Here is a 16,759-nt window from a genome sequence, read left to right on the forward strand (position 1 = left end):
TGCTGTATGCATCAGAAACGTGGACGATGACGCATAAAGAAGTGGAACCAGTGCCCTAAAGGTGCGCAAAGATTCACGGACTTGGAATTAGACAGAAAAGGGCTAACACGTGGATCAGGGAACGAATGCAAATTAGAGATGTCCTATTGATGGCGAAGGACAGTGGAGTGGGATTGAACAGAACACGAGGCTAGAAAGGATGATGGCCGATGGATTCGAATGGGTGATGGAATGGCAGCCAAATGAAAGAACGTGCCCAAGAGTACGACCACTGCGGAGATGGAACAACGAGATTAGCTCATGTGTAGCGGTGGAATGGCCTCGTAGCATCACAATATTGCGAGTGGTGGTAATGGTACGGGGGAGGCCTTCATCGAGCGGTGGATAGATCATGGCTGGTTATGATTTGATTCGACGCAAGTCCGTGAGAGCACTTTTCGGGACTTCTCAGTGACGTAGTCTTGGGCTAAATGAATCAAATTGAATGGATGTTCGAAACAAGTGTTAGCTGCTGTACACAGCGAAAATCCTGTTATGTGCGGCCCTGCCATTCAATTGTCAGTGAAACATTCCACATAGTTTGTATACTCTTAGTTTTTCGGTAAAGTCACGTAGGTAAGAAAATGAAATTAAAATTAATAAAAATAAAATAATAATAAATCACGACGTTTTGGAGGCAACACAAGTCTCCGTCATCAGGTGGGACCGTCACAGCCAGATTTGCTGTATCAAGTGAGGCAGGGATTCCAAGATGCAAGTTCTTAAATACAAGTTAAGGGGGAGGAGAGGGGGGGGGGGAGCTTATCAGAATGTGGTAGCCAATGAATGGAACGTATCGGGAGGGGCGGGTGGGCTAAAAGAGAGCTAAAATAGAGCAGTCACGAAAGCTTCAAATCTAGAATAGTTTGTATAGATGACGAATACTAATTTATTCACACTCGCTCGATTCCACATGTTCATAAGAATACGATTAATCAATTCTGGCAATTGCATGATGATGCTGGTTGTAACTCCCAGCGACACTTCGTACCCAGCTGATGAGTGTTATGAATTGCTCTCCGACCACACATCGTTGCTGCTGAAGCAGTGTTAAATGGACACAGGTTTTGTTCATCACACAACATCTATATGAATTGGGGATGTCGGGTGGAGGAGGGTTTATGACACACGTATGTGTGTTGAACTTTTTTTGCACCGTACGTAACCAACCGGGCAAACCAGAATCGAGTATGACTCGATTGATTATGTCTCAATGAATTGAGTCTTATCAAGGCTCTTGCTGGAGGCAAATTCAATGGCTCAACTGTAACCTCATAATCACCGCTGTGCAGAGCACCTCAAGCTTAACTTTTTCCCGTCAGCTACTTTTAATAATCCTGTCAATTTTTTAATTAAAATACGAATATAATCAGCGCATTATTATATTATTAATCAAATATTGTGAGTCTAAAATTAGACCAAGAGCATGCCAGATCAACTGCCCGATGCTGATCGATTATATAGAATAATTAGCTGAGTTGGCTTTGGAATCATATTCCAATAGAGACCGGGATGTGATCGTACACGTAAATAAATAAAATCCCCTGCAACACACATCCCCTCGTGCAAATGAAACATTTACTGGCCCTTTGAATATATATTTTGAACGTATGTGATCAAATTAAAAATAATGGGACATCAGATGTGCTTGAAATGATGCACATTTCATGCCTATTTTTAACACATTAAAATGCTCTCTATGTAGCCATTGCATTAAAATCGTCCCAATTTTTGCTTAACGCAGTATGACCAGACCACAGGTTTTGTAGATCGCATGAATCACAGTTTGAATGTTTGGCTGTGTGTGCGTTAGAGGAGCGGTAGTGCAGTGGTTAGCGCGCTGCACTATGAACCCGGCGAGTCGAGTTCGATTCCCGCTCACGGCCAGGTCCAGTGTCCAATATCTGAACCATTTCCTGGGCTTCCCCTACGTCGACTCAGCCTCAATTGAGTGCCTGGTGCAGTTTGTGAACATCGCCAATGGGGAAACAAAGGCATTCTGGCATGGTGTTGGCCACCCACCCCCACGTGTGCCGCGCTGGTCTTAACATGTGCTCGCTCGCAGCACTTGCCCCAAAAAGTCTGGTACGGCTATATGGGGGTTCTTTGTCTGTGTGAGGGTGCATTGGCGTCTTTTGTGAGAGCGCGTGTTAAGTGTCTATGCATTCTGTGCATGGAAGTATTTTTCATCACGAGGCAATCCTGTAATTGCTGGGCAAGTAATGATGCCTGAATTTATCAATTAAAATCGATTCTTCAGCTTACGTTATATCCATCAAATTGCGCTTGTTGGAGAATCGGGTTGTTGTATGTGAGTGGTTCACATGTAACATGCAGCAACTAGAGGCTGCTTCATTCACAGTCGTGGAAACAACACCGCCCCTTGGATGTATTCACAACCTCAAGTCATCACAGTGCATCGAATCGAAGAGGAGATGAATCACCACATGCCGAATATTTTATCACAAGCTACAACATAGTTTAAATGTTATAAGTTCGTGACATGTTTTAAGAATTAACTTATCTCCGGAACAGTGTTTTTGTGCCTTACTTTCCGTCCCTAGTATTGAGTGTTACATTGACAGACCTATCCAGATGTATGTTTTTTTTTGGTCGGAGAACACACAACTCACAACATCATTGTATGCTCATCATCCCTCCCAGGTCAATAAAATGAGTAACCACTAAATGAAAATCAACAGTGAGTACCCTGCGGATAAGCTAGGGCCTGCCATGGCAATATGGATCAGGGGCAGTGTTAATCTAGATTTGAAGCTTTCGTGACTGCAGGAATCCATAATATTTGTTTTTTTCGGTATAGTCACTTAGGTATAAAAATAAAATAAATCACGAAGTTTTGAGCGCAACACAAGCATCCGTCATCAGGTGGGAAAGCATGGCCCGAAACGTCGTGATTTTTTATTTTTATTTTTTTATATCTACGTGACTTTACCGAAATAACCAAAGAGTATAGTGTTAATCTTGATTAATACAATTAATAATCGAGGAAAATATTCGTCAACAATATTTTATACATCCGTTTATAGTCAACGGTGACCGAGCGAATGAAAGTCATCGGTTATGACGACGAGAATGCCTGCTGCCCACACCAAAGGCCAACAATGCTTGATTGTTACGAGACGAAATTAACTTAAACTGATTTAAAACTCTGACGGATATGCTTTAGTAACGTTAGCAGAGACAGCAGCATACCGCGGAAGGCCACACATGGTAATTGACTATACAGTATATGTTCTATACAGATTTACTGGCTTCATTGATCAGCTGACCTGATAATATTGGCGTGGGCGAGGGTGAAATTGCTCACCCCTTTACATCAATATTGGAAGAAGAAAAAAAACAAGAGCGGACAATTTTTTTTTGTTCTCTGGCACTTTAGTTGACAAGACGAAGCTGATGGCTAATTAAATTCCCACAGACTCGGACTTGAACAATATCCCACAGATTGTCACTGCCAATGCCAGGGGTCGGCAAAACAAAATAACAAGAAGAGACATTTTTTTTATTCGAATTCGGTAACTATTTTTTTTTTATATTTCACGAGATGCGCGATGCGGTCCTCGATAAATAACGGTCACAAAGCGGCCCATAAAGGGGCCGCATGCGGTTCCGGAGCGACCCATGGCCCAAGCTAAGACAATCCCTTAAACCTTATAGCCCTTCCCTTTCTGTGCAGCACGTTGGGGCAACGCGGCTTAGCGACTTCTTGCTGTTTTCGACCAGCTGAGCAACGCCATCCCACGCTGTTCCAAACCGCATTCACACGGCCGTCGCTGGCGTCTCTTTGTTCGATTTTTTTTTGTCTCCCATTTTCTTCGCTTCGTGTTCCAATTCATTGCCTGCCCCCGTGCAATGCCCGGTTCTCGTTCACGCGACGCGGAGTTCCCAACCGCGTTGATTGTCCCACGGCTATGGGGGGCGGTGACGAGGCCTCTGCGGGAGCGTGTTCGCGCGGCTTGTTGCAGAGGAACGCGGTTCGAATCGCTCTGGTCCCCCAAGTTATTACCGCAGGCGTATCAACCGCAAATTAACACTCGACGTCAGCCTCGAAACGGTAGGCCTATCGTGTGTTGGCCCAGCTTTACCGTTGATGATTGTTTTTTTTACCCTTTTATCTGTCAACAAAACTGACACCTTTTTACAAGGAGTCATGTTTGCATAGACCACAATACCTGCAGTCATAATGCAAACAAAAAACATAACTCTTATCAGAAAACATAACTCTTATCAGAGTTATGTTTTTTGTTTGCATTATGACTGCAGGTATTGTGGTCTATGCAAACATGACTCCTTGTAAAAAAGGTGTCAGTTTTGTTGCCAGATAGACGGGTAAAAAAAAAACAATTATCATATTTTTTTACTGGCAAATGAGGTTCCAATGGAGCTTTACCGTTGTTTGAAAAATCACTTGCGTATTACTCTATTGGGATTTACGCATGGCAAACATCGCCCGTTGCTGTCAAACTATAGCAGACAACGCCTGTGCGAAACAGCGCTTTCATGATGGCCTACGCGCTTAGCACGGCTGCGACACCAAATTGGCTACTTTATGAATAACTTATCGTGACGAGAATAAACAAATTCGGACGAAACGAACACGGGATCCGGGCCGTGGACGGAGGTGGCCGTTCCGCGACGCTTTGTTTGATATTTCGGCGTTTGTTGTCGCGGCAGCTCCAGCAGTTCACGCAGCAGCAGCTGTCGACGCAGGGACAGCCGAATCCAGCGTTCGGACCGGCCCTGGAGCTTGTGGAGGCCAACCTGCGATGGAGAGAGGCCAACGAGGACAACCTCACCGCGTGGCTGGAGAAGGAGCTGCACGCCAGCCAGCATCAGAACCACCTCTTGTAGCCTCCGCTTGTTGAAATCCAACGAACACATAATATTGACAACAGCAGCTGGTGGAAGGGTTTTTTGTTGTTGTTGTTGTTGTTCAAGTGCGTACAGTGCTGTATTTATTTCTACCCCGTCTTAATTCATGCGGGTGTTGTTGTCTTTGGGTCTGTGTTATTGTAACGGTAGCCTCGGAGGGAGTTGGCACAAAATATTTTCTCGAGAGGCTATTTCGAGCTCCCTCTAGTGGATGCCCCTCACTGCAGCAGTGGTGTGAGCAAGCAATTGCAGGACTCCACTTGTATCTTCTTGTAACGGTAACTTCCTGGGTTTGAGGTGTTAAGGACGATGCAGCTGTCGGGATTCGATCTTCCAACGCAGCCTCCGTGTGGGTATTTAAAACAGGGGAATCTGTTCGGCAAAGGGGGTTTCTAACAAATGTCTTTACCGTACGTAATCCATTGTCCCCGAGTTGCCGTGTAATTTCAAAATCTCCAGTCAAACGTGTGAAGCACACCGGCGGATTCTCGCCGTGCGCAAGGCACAGTTGGCTTAAATATTCACAGCACCGTCCGTGCACAGTGGGAAATGCATTCCCACTGTGCACCTAATATGTACATGATGGTATAACCATACGGCTGTAAACGTCTGCGGCCCCACGAGTTTGCTGTTGTGCTGAATGGCTCTCCGATGTGTGCTCCGGCTGAACGGGGTGTTTTTCGGCACGGTGTCTGACGTTTCGCTGTGAATGCCGAGCGTTATTCAACGCGATTTTCCCACATTTTCGCTCGGGCAGCACTTTGAGCAAAACGTCGGACATGTCACCGTTTCAAGACGCGGACAGCTGCGTGGTCTGCAGTGTTGTGATTGGTGAATTTATGAAACTGACGGTGATTGTATTTATTACAACTGGACGTATGAATTTGACACTTCATTGGCCCTGCAACTTGCCGTTCAGAGTTTTAAATCCTCTCCGTCGCCACGGCCCCATGGTTTTTAACGTGACCTCTGAACCCCCAGCCCCAAAAATGGGCGAACTCCCTCGTGATTTCACGCTCGACGTCCGCTGTTCAATTGCTCGCGCCCTTCTAAAAAGTCGCTCGCGTGCATCGCTCGCGACACGGCAGCGTGCCCAACGCAGAGCGACAGGGGCTGGGACGTGTCGCGTTCACCTTGGGCGCTCAGCGCAGCGTCTCCGACTTGACTTTTCGGTCTGCCCTCTCTCGAGGCTTGGCCCTCCTGTCCATCTCTTCGTGCACAAAGCAGGCGACGTTACTCAGGCGGGGGGTGGGGGGGGGGACCAGAGCACAAAAGTCCTGGTTCCCTGGTTCCCTCGCAAGATTTCTTCGACTTGTCCAATTAGCAAGCAGGTTGTTCTTCCTATCCCCCGGGATGAACACACGAGAATGCCGAGCTAACATTGCCTAGCGACGGCTGACACGCGACGGAGGAGGAGGAGTAGGTGGTGGCGACGGTGGGGAATGTGAAGGGGTCGGATGAAATAACAACAAGAGCAACAACGAAGCACATCTTGGAAGAAGTTTGTACTCTCTCTAACCTTTGTGATGTTTTAATAATGTAGAGGCCGCGCCTTGGGTATTGCGTCCACTCGGGCACTTGACACTAAAGAGCCTTGATGTGCCGAAGGTCCCCGCTGCCCTTCCGGCTAATCCAACATTAATGTCTTTGGTTGCACTCCGCCATCTCGTAACAAGAAAAGAAAACGCTTTTTATTGCCTTTTATAATCGAGACACAAGGGGGTTATGTTGGGCTCCAATTCTAATGGTGTTCGCGACTTGCAATGCAGTTGCCCTCCCCCTGTTGCCCGCTCCTCCCGAATTATCCGAATAGATTCAAACTGATCATCAGTGTTTCATAATAGAGGTTTTTTGGGGGGTTAGATCGCGTAAATATATAAATGTGTCGTTAAAACCCGCCACCACCCGACACAGCCAACTAGTAAGGGTTGTCACGTGAACAGAACGTAGCCAATTCGTCACTAGTACAGCACGAACCGGTGTGTTGGAGAGCCAAGCTACAACAATCGCAACTGTTGCAGTAAAACGCAGTTAATGTGTTCAGCAGTTTATACAACTTTGCAGCTGGAAACATACTCAATTGTTTACGTTTGAGGATTAAGAACAAGGTTCTTCTGTTCAGCTTTACACACGGTAGGAACAAGCATTGTTCGTGAAAACCTATTGAGAGAGAAATCCCACGTGCCCGGCACCACTCATGCCCTCCGTTGTCTCGCACGTACCGCCGTTTACAGGTTGTACCAGGTAGTCATTCTAATACTGAAGTTGACCTCGGTGAACCCCAGGACAGGTTCATTTGCCATCCAGCACTGGCTTCGAATCGAGCGCCAGATTTGTAAATCAGTGCGCTAACCACTGTACCGCCGCTCCCCGCACAACACAAAAAGATAAAAGACAAAGATCCCCCCCCCCCCCCATATAGCATGGACAGATTGTTGGGGCAAGTGCTGTAAGCGAGCACCTATGAAGGCCGGCACGGCACACGAAGCGGTGGGTGACCAACACCACGCCCGGCCGCCTTTGTCTCCCCCATTGCGATTTTTACACACTGCACCAGGCACTAATTTGAGGCTGAATTTACCTAGGGGAGGCCCAGGACCGGTTCAGATAATCGTCACTGATGTTGGCCGTTAGCAGGAATCGAACCCGGGTCGCCGGGTTCATAGCGCAGCGCGCTCACTGCTACACTACCACACACACGCGCGCGCGCGCACACACGGGCACACACACACAACTTGAAAATTGGTCATCATAGACAGCTAACAAGGGCGAGTTTTGCGGAACGACACGGCCAGGTGTGCATTCACTTACATTTAATGCGGATTCCACACGGAAAAAAAAAACAATCAATCACTCAGCGGAGTGTGTCAGCCACACCAAACAATTCTACAACTTTGCATTTCTAGCCCAAGTACAGTTTAAACGACGGGCCCTTTTGTCCACAGGAAAGAGGAATCGTGTTGACGCCGAAGGCGACCTACATCGATTTCCACAGTTGCGGCATCAACAAAAAAAGCACTGATGCAATCACTTTTCATATATTTTTTTTTATTGTGAGCAGATATTAAAGATGCACGGGGCGGCTGTAGGGAAAGCTGAATGGGAACCTCTTCACCCATGCCCTGTTCATTTTCGACTCGGGACATGCGCCGAGGGTGCATTTTGGTGGACGTATCAAAAGTCGGAGTAGTCGAGACTTTACGGGAGAGTGGCGGCCGGGGGAGGGAACGTGCACTGATGGGAACGGACATCCGCCGTGGAGATGGAGCGATGAAATCAGCTCAGGTGCTCGGAGGATTATTAACTTGGTAGAGGCAATGAAGGAGGCTTTTGATCCCACCGGTTTATTGCTGCTGATGATATGGACACGGGCTTACATGGATAAGCCTAGCCCGCGACAGTGGAGTTGCGATTAAGGGTGTATGGTCCTCTGGGGATATCGTTGATGGTTTAGATGGCCAATGGTTTTATAGCGGTAATTATTATCGCGAATTTCCATTGGTTTTGAATGGATTGTGTCACCTCTGAATTTAAAACTAAACTAAAAGGGGCCTGCAGGCTAACACTACTTTGAACGCGTGGATAGAGTACAGCAATTTAAGATAGACACTTCAACAGTATCAGGTAAAAGCCAACAAAAGCGATTGAAATTTTCCAAATTATGTTTGAGTGTTTTTTTTGTTTAAAGAAAATTCTCTAAAAAAGGTATTATTAAAAGCACTGCGTTTTATGGTAATGTAGAATAATCTAGTGAGCTATGAAGTGCAGGTCCTGGATGGATCGTTGTATCGCAGGATCGTGAGAGCTGGTGGAGCCTTGGGGAGTCCTTCAGTAGTCGATTGATCATGGCCTATGACGATGAGTAGGAAACAGAGGGCAGCGGAGTTCGATTTCCGGCAAGGGCTGTCGTCAGTGGCAAATCTGGCCCGGTCATGTGACCCCTCCCACCCCTTACCCAATCCGCACATATGCTTCCGTGGTGAAGTATGTTCAAACAACCCCAATGACTGACATGGCGCTGGGAGGCCTTCATCCAGCAGTGGATTGACAAAGAGCTGTACATTATGTAATGCAATTTCACGGCTTACTTCTGGACTGGCTCCCGATGATGAGATACGTCTCAGTCTGTCTCAGCCTGTAATGCCTCAAGTCAAGACAGAAATCACCAAGATAGTCCAGACCGATATGTCTCACAAACAACAATAAATGTGACAACTTGAAGCAGTTTTCATAAAATGTATGAGTTGATCTACTTCTGATCATGGGATTAAAGAATTATGGCATATTTTGAGATTCACAGAAATTCGACATGCTGGTTGCTTCGGATGCTGCTGCTAATAAAAAAAACAATGTATGGTCAATAATCTCGTAACAAAAATAATTTTATGAAAACTTCCAACTTGGAGCACTATCATAATATAACAGCTACAATGTATTGATAAACACTGAGCTCAGTGAATGTTTTGAAACTGAGTACTGTGATTTAAAGAAAATATATAAACGACAAAGACCCACTTCATGGATTGGTTTGTTCTTGTATTTTTTCGGGATGCGGTGAGCGAGTTTTTAATTGCTGTTATTATATTTTGAAAGTCTACATCTTTGGTCTATTTGCTTGGCTACACCGGCCCCCTGGGATAATTGTGTGATGAGTCATTATGAACATAAATTAGATGCGATCTTTTAATCTGAGCTTAGCTGAAACTCTCTCGTGTAACAAGCCTAACAACATTCTGTGTGTTTAAAAGCCGTACTTCTTCCTCTTGTATGCGTGAGTCTTAACCAGGTGCATGGCTCGAGACTGGCGAAACGTTGTTTCTGTGAAAATCTATTTTGCTTATTATCATCTAAATAATGTTTCTGATTTATTGGCAGTAAGTAAATATAAATGAAGATGTGTGTTTGCAACCACATGCAACATCAAGCACAAAGTAATTAGAGCATGAGTTCCTTTTGATTTAAACGTGACGTGTGGCGCTGTGGTATCCTAAAGCAGTTCGTCTTTTATTGATGCAGTCGTCTTTTCACAATTTATTTCCAAAGTGCGCACTTGCAGCTTGATAATTATAATGAGGACATTGGCCGTGAAGTTGACGGCATAGGCGGTGACCATGCTGAAGATGGATGGTGAAATTGGTGATGGTGATGGGATGTGTAAAGATGGAATTGGATACTCTCAAATTAAAATATATACACGAGTTATTTTTCGATGGATTTTTTTTATTATTTGTAAATATGACAGAGTTTCTCCTAGCCTATTATACCATTACATGAAACTCAAACTTACAGATTTTTTAACTTGGTATAATATCGTCTGATTTCTGTGCAGTATTATTGTGTATGAAAATATATACATGGTATATATCATTTTTACTCGTAATGTGCTTTTGATAAATATGATCCGTGCTCATGCTGTTGTTTCACGTGTAATCATGCCGCATGCTAAGTATGTAAATTATGTGTTAATTTACAATACATGTTTATGGTGTTCTTTATTTTATACCTTTAATCCCAAGGTCACGGGACACTAATGTGATCCATCCATTCTGCATTCGACTATGAAGAAAAGTAATAAAATGTGCATTAATTATGCATTGCCTACAGACTACAGGGTTTCTATCGGTGACGGGATGAAATTACATTAAATTTGTTTGCGCAATATATATTGCACAATGTTCTTATTTCTACCTGTGGAAGAGTGGGAATAAATTAATCTCACAGTGGCTTGTTAGCGTGTTTTCTACACGCTGATAGTCTTGTAATGTGTTTGATGGTTGCGCAGTCACGATGTATAATTCATTTTTGGATACTGCATTCATCATTTTCGTTTTACTGCACCTGTGCTCATAATATCTAGCGGCTGCATGCTCAGTGGAACATTGTATTTAGACCTTGCTTATGGAGAACCCAGGCTCACTTGCGGTGTTATAAATATTGCATTCATCCGTGATGTGACCTCTGACTTTGAATATGACTGTGTTACGGTAACTTCTTGATGCTACTTTGTTGTGTTGAACATGGATAATAAAGAGGAAGTTTTCTACACTTAAAATCTCTTGATGTTTAAAATGTAATACTATTTAAAGACGTTTAACGTTGTAATGCTGTTGGTGACCAAAACACAATAATATTAATTTATTCATGTTTGAGTTGGCATTAAAATAAATTGAGTTTTTTGCAATCGGTCTTATTTTCACCCACGAATGTGCTAAACATAATTGAAACAACGATGACGTAATTGTACAGACAATTTATACCCAATATCAAAGTTAGCACTAGCAATAGGATTGAAGTAAATGATTTAGTGATAAAGGAATATAAGTTTTGCAGACGCTTTCCAAAATATACCTGACTTATTTTAAGTTGCTATTCGATCAATAGATGGCCATTGATTTTAAGACAAAAATAATAATACGAAACAAGAAACACAACAGAGCGCATGCTGCATAGTTGCAGTATTTCACAAAATACTGTTTCGACATTTCCTCGCCAGGATTGTAACCATCTGTAAAATAAACTAAATATTCATTAAAACAGATTTTCATGGTGTGTTTAATTTTGCAAAATAGAAATGCATTCACTTGTAGCAGTATTATATTGTGCGCTGAATTTAAAAATACCTGCTTTAATGCACATTAAAATTACAGAGTCAGGATATATTGTCGTTTTTCTTCCCTCGGGGTGAGAGGGAGGTGTAAATTTTCAAATTGCATGCTTATCCCAGCCCCATGGCACCACCCTTATCTTCAGTGCATGGGTCTTTTCATTAGTGTGCAAGTCAGAGAAATTACTACACAATGTATAGATTGCACGCTTTGTTGGCGCTGTTGCGTGCAATTTCCATTGGCCTTCAATCACTCTTTAAGTCCATAGACATTAACTTGTGGTCATCAAAGGCATCGCTTAATTTATGCTTTATGCATATACCACAAACATGAATTTAAATTTTGACGTCCGCGTGTAGCCTCGCAGTGAGGCATTTTTGTTGCCATTACAGAATCCCCGACTCCACAGGTCACGTCATGGTAAAAATTATAGGTGGTTGTGAAACATTATAATCATTGGAACCTCATTTGCCAGTAAAAAATATGATAATTGTTTTTTTACCCTTCTATCTGGCAACAAAACTGACACCTTTTTTACAAGGAGTCATGTTTACATATGAAGTACTCTTCAAGACGCGTGGACAACGTGGTAAGGCACACGTATTTATTTGCACAATGTCTTACAGCACTGGAGGGATGTATCGGCCCCCTCACCCGTACAACTGGGAATTCACCCCTAGCTAGCCTTCCTAGCCGAGTCCTCCGCTAACGGGCTAGGGGAGGCTGTCTGGCCCGACACTGGTTAGTCGGGCTACGGTACCCGGAATCCCAGAGGTCTAACTCTGGTTCCGGGACCACGCCACTGGCTCCAGCCTGCGCTGCCCTTACAAGGGCGGCGTCCCAGGGGGAGTCCAGGGCCTATCTGGCCGGTCTTCTGTCTTTCCTTAACTACCCTAAGACTGAGCCCCGAGCTCTCTGGCTCATCCCTTTTTATACCCCCCTAGAGGATCGAAACCCCCCTCACGCCGTCCAGTGCGGACGTCGTTGCGGGCACCACCCCGTGTGCTCACGGAGTCCCCGCCCACTGTGTTTGCTATCCGTTAGCCCCTATGCAAACAGCCCTACACAACCAGCCCCTCTGTAACAGCCCTACATCACCCCCCCCTGTACAGCTCGCAGCCGTCCCGGCTGCAACAACTTTTAATAAAGGTTATTTAACCCCTGGATCCCCGCGTGTGCCTTAAAAAACGTTTTTAACGCTAACATGAAGGAAACAACAGCAACAACGACAACAACAACAACAATGACAACAACAAAACCCACAACCCCGAAGGGAACAATCCGACGCACCCCCCCTGAATAAATACGAATACCGTAAGAGCGACGTATATATACAGGTTTAGCAGGGAACTCCCAGCACGCATGCAACACAACAAAAAAAATGTGGTAGGAGCTCCCCACAGACGCAGCACCACGCAACCGTACGTAAGAGAGAAGAAAAAAAAATGTTCGTCCAATGCATTATAAGAGTCTGCGCATTTTTGCGCGTGTCCTTGCTGCAGGCCCGTCACACGGGGCAATCCCGGGTGGCGAACCCGCCGGTGGCGGTTGTTCGTTTTGTATAGAGTCCGCGTCTGACGTCGCGAGACCCTCGGCGTCCCTCGCAGCAGTAGGTGGGTGCGAGCTCGTCAGTCCCGGTGCACCTGTGGGTGGGACAGCCGGCGACACGTCAGGCGAGGGCAGTGAGGACGGACCATCTGAGTCGGCCGACCCCCCACATGTTTGGCCATGCGTGTGTGGAGTGGGGCCTCGCACCGCAACGAATGGTTTTAGCCTCGAGGGGTGCACAAACCACCGGCGCTTCCCCCATTTGATGCGAACACACTGAGGCCGCAGAACCTCGACCACCTCCATGGGCCCCCTCCACGGCCGCGCCAGTTTAGGGGATGTTGCGAGCGGTACCTGGGGGCAGTGCAGCCATGCTCTGTCCCCCGGCTTCCACTGCAGCACGTGCGCGCGACCCAGTCTGAGGCGCTCGTTAGCTTTTTGACGCTGTTCCGAATTTAACATGGCAGCATCCCGTGCCTCCGTCAATTTTTCAAGGTTAAATTTGACATGGTCAATTAATTTAGTTTTTCCTAGTGGTGTGGGGATCTGCAGCTGCGCCCGAATGGGTGGGTCAGGGTCGCGCCCATACATGAGGAAGAATGGCGAAAATCCCGTTGCAGCATGGGGGGCCAATCTGTATGCTGCCAAGACCCCTTGGATTTTCAAGTCCCAATCCGTCTGTGAGTCCGAAACCTGCTGTGATAACATAGACGAGATGGTGCGATGCAGACGCTCGACCATCCCGTCAGTTTGCGGGTGATAGGGGGAAGTACGAATCTTTTTCGTTCCTAGGAGCTCACAAACCTGTTGGAGGAGTTTTCCGGAAAAATTTCTACCCTGGTCGGTCAGCAGCCGTTCCGGGGCACCTTTGTCCATGACATAGCCTTGGACAAAGGCGTCGACGATGGCTGCTGCCGACTGATTGGCCAGGGGCCAGGCCATAGGCCAGCGCGTAAAATACTTGACCCCGGTTAACAAGTATCTGTTTCCCCTAGGGGTGGCGGGGAATGGGCCCAGAATATCCAGCGCGACAAGTTCGTTTACTCTGGAGACCCTGATAGACTGCAAGGGCGGGTTAGATTCTCGCGCTGGTGGTTTCCGCTGTGCACACCTCGGGCATGAAGCCAACAGATCAGGGACATCCCTTGTCATTCCTTGCCAAAAGAAATCACGCTGGAGCAAGGCGAGGGTCTTTTGGGTACCCAGGTGGAGGAGGCGCTCATGAGCAGCCCACACCACCCTACCCCGTAAGCCCGAAGGGACCACCAGCCGGTGTCGGTGGGATTTCCCGTCCCAGTGCAACAGCAACCCCGCGTGCATTTCCCATGCGTCGGCATCACCCGATCCCCGCCCTGCCTCCCCGGCGCGACGACGCAATGCGAGGAGGGAGGTATCCTCCATCTGGAGGCGCCCCCATTCCTGGATGTGCAAACCCAACAGGGAATCTTTCCCTTGTTGTTCAATGGAACTCAGAACAACTGTCCCGCCGTCGGCGGCAGCCGCAAGGCCCGGAACCGACCCGTCCCCTGCTGGTTTGCAACGTTCCGACCCCAGGAGGCACGCGCATTCCGAGGTGGTTGGCATACGCGACAGAGCGTCCGCGTTGGTGTGGCGGACGCCCTTACGGTATGTGGTGTCAAAATCAAAATCCTGGAGGATCTCCAACCATGGGGACAATTGTCCCGATGGCTGTTGAACTCGCAGGGCGTACTGCAGTGCCGCATGATCTGTGCGGACGGTGAAACGCCGACCGTACAGATATGGGCGATACTGTTGGATGAAATAGACAATTGCCAACAGTTCTCTGCGGGTAACACAATATCTTTGCTCTGCTTGAGACAACACCCGACTGCCGTACGCAACCACCCGTTCGACGCCGTCAACCACCTGGGAAAGCACGCCCCCAATACCCGTGTTGGTCGCATCGGTGTCGAGCAGGAACGGCTTTGAAAAATCAGGGTAGATCAAGGGAGGAGCTTTTACCAAGGCGTCTCGAAGGGAGCAAAAAGCAGCCTCCTCCTCTTGACCCCAGTGGAACCGGACCCCCTTAGATGTTAATGCGTGTAGGGGTTTGGCAATTGTTGCAAAGTCGGCGACGAACCGTCTGTAATATGACGCGAAGCCGACGAAACTCCTGACCTCTCCCACCGTGGTGGGAGTTGGCCAGGAGCTGACACACTGCGTTTTGGCGGGATCGGTAGCAATACCCGAGCGCCCTACGATGTGCCCCAAATAACGCACGGAATCGCGTAACAAATGACACTTTTGGGGTTTGAACTTCAAATTAGCAGCCCGCATCTTTAGGAAAACCGCCCGCAACCTCTGGAGATGTTCGTCAAAAGTTTTAGCGAAGACAATAACATCATCCAAATAAATCAGGCACGACTCCCATTGCAATCCAGCCAAAACCAATTCCATCAAACGTTGGAAGGTTGCCGGCGCTGAGTGTAAGCCCATCGGCAACCGGTTGAATTGGAACAGGCCGTGCGGTGTACGGAAAGCAGTTTTAGGTTTCGATTCATCATCCAGAGGAAGCTGCCAGAATCCCAAAAGTAAATCCAGCGTGGAGAAGAATCGCGCTCCCGCCAAGGCGTCCAGCGATTCATCCATCCGTGGGAGCGGGTATGCGTCGGCAACCGAGATTTTGTTAAGGCGCCGAAAATCAACGCAAAACCGCAACGAGCCGTCCTGTTTTTTAACCAGGACGATCGGTGCTCCCCAAGGGCTGGTAGAGGGAGAAATGATGTCGGCGGCTAACATGTCATCCACAGCCAATTTGACATGGTCCTTTTCGGCGGGACTCAACCGAAACGGATTTTGGCGAATTGGCGCGCTGTCACCCGTGTCAATATGGTGACGCAGCAGATGAGTGCAACCCAAATCATATTTATTTCGACTGAAAACGTCGGAAAATTCCTGCAGTAGTGCTCTAAGCTGTTGGCGCTCTGAATTTGACAGGTCCGTCGATCCCGCACAAAGCGCGTCGAGCCACCCGTCATCGCTGTCCGAATGTGGGTGCAGTCGGGTGGCGGTGCCGACGTGATTCGCAACCGGTTCCTCGCAGGGCATTGGCGTCGCGTGCGCAAGCACCGTCCCTCGAGGAACCACAACAGGTTGCGATCCCACATTGAGGACCGCGATGAAAGGGTCCCCATCTCCCCTCACAACGGTCAGGGCCGGGATCAATTGCGGTCCACTAACCCCGGCCCTAGACGGTCCCAACAAGATCCCGTGGGCCCCCATACCCTCTGCGAAGGGCCGACGAAGTTTTAGAGGTACTAACATCTGAGCCCCCGGCGGCACACGAACGGTTTCAACGACGGACGCTGGTATGGTTACGAACGCCGTCCGAATCACCGAAGGGGAGGGTAAAAACGCCATGCGCCGTCCCGACGGGAGCTCAATACATCCCTGGTCTATTAAAATACGGATCGGCATTTTTCCCAAGAAGTCTGTCCCCAGCAGGCACGGAACCGCCAGTGAGGAGGAGACAAAAATCGGGCCTGATAATTTGATATCCCCAATACAAATTTGCGCTCGAATTTGTCCAATAATACCAAGGGAGCCCCCATTCGCCGCATAGAATGGGACATTAACTGGTAGTAAGGGACGGCTTTGGACAGGCAAAATGTTGTAAATCAATTCGGAAATAATGGTCGCCGATGCCCCCGTGT

The 16,759-nt window shown here is 47.3% G+C and overlaps 1 protein-coding gene across 1 annotated transcript in view; it reads left to right on the forward strand.

The window, feature by feature from the left end:
* The window catches only part of TRHDE (thyrotropin releasing hormone degrading enzyme), a 230,742-nt gene extending 221,291 nt beyond the window's left edge, over positions 1 to 9,451 (forward strand). The window contains 1 exon segment of the mRNA XM_061566705.1: positions 4,735 to 9,451. Coding sequence (XP_061422689.1) covers positions 4,735 to 4,911 — 177 coding nt within the window. The 3' untranslated portion in view covers positions 4,912 to 9,451.
* The last annotated feature ends 7,308 nt before the right edge of the window (positions 9,452 to 16,759 follow it).

The sequence above is a fragment of the Lethenteron reissneri genome, chromosome 37 (assembly GCF_015708825.2).
Source record: "Lethenteron reissneri isolate LAM-NWPU_2019-01 chromosome 37, ASM1570882v1, whole genome shotgun sequence".
Lineage (NCBI taxonomy): Eukaryota > Metazoa > Chordata > Hyperoartia > Petromyzontiformes > Petromyzontidae > Lethenteron > Lethenteron reissneri.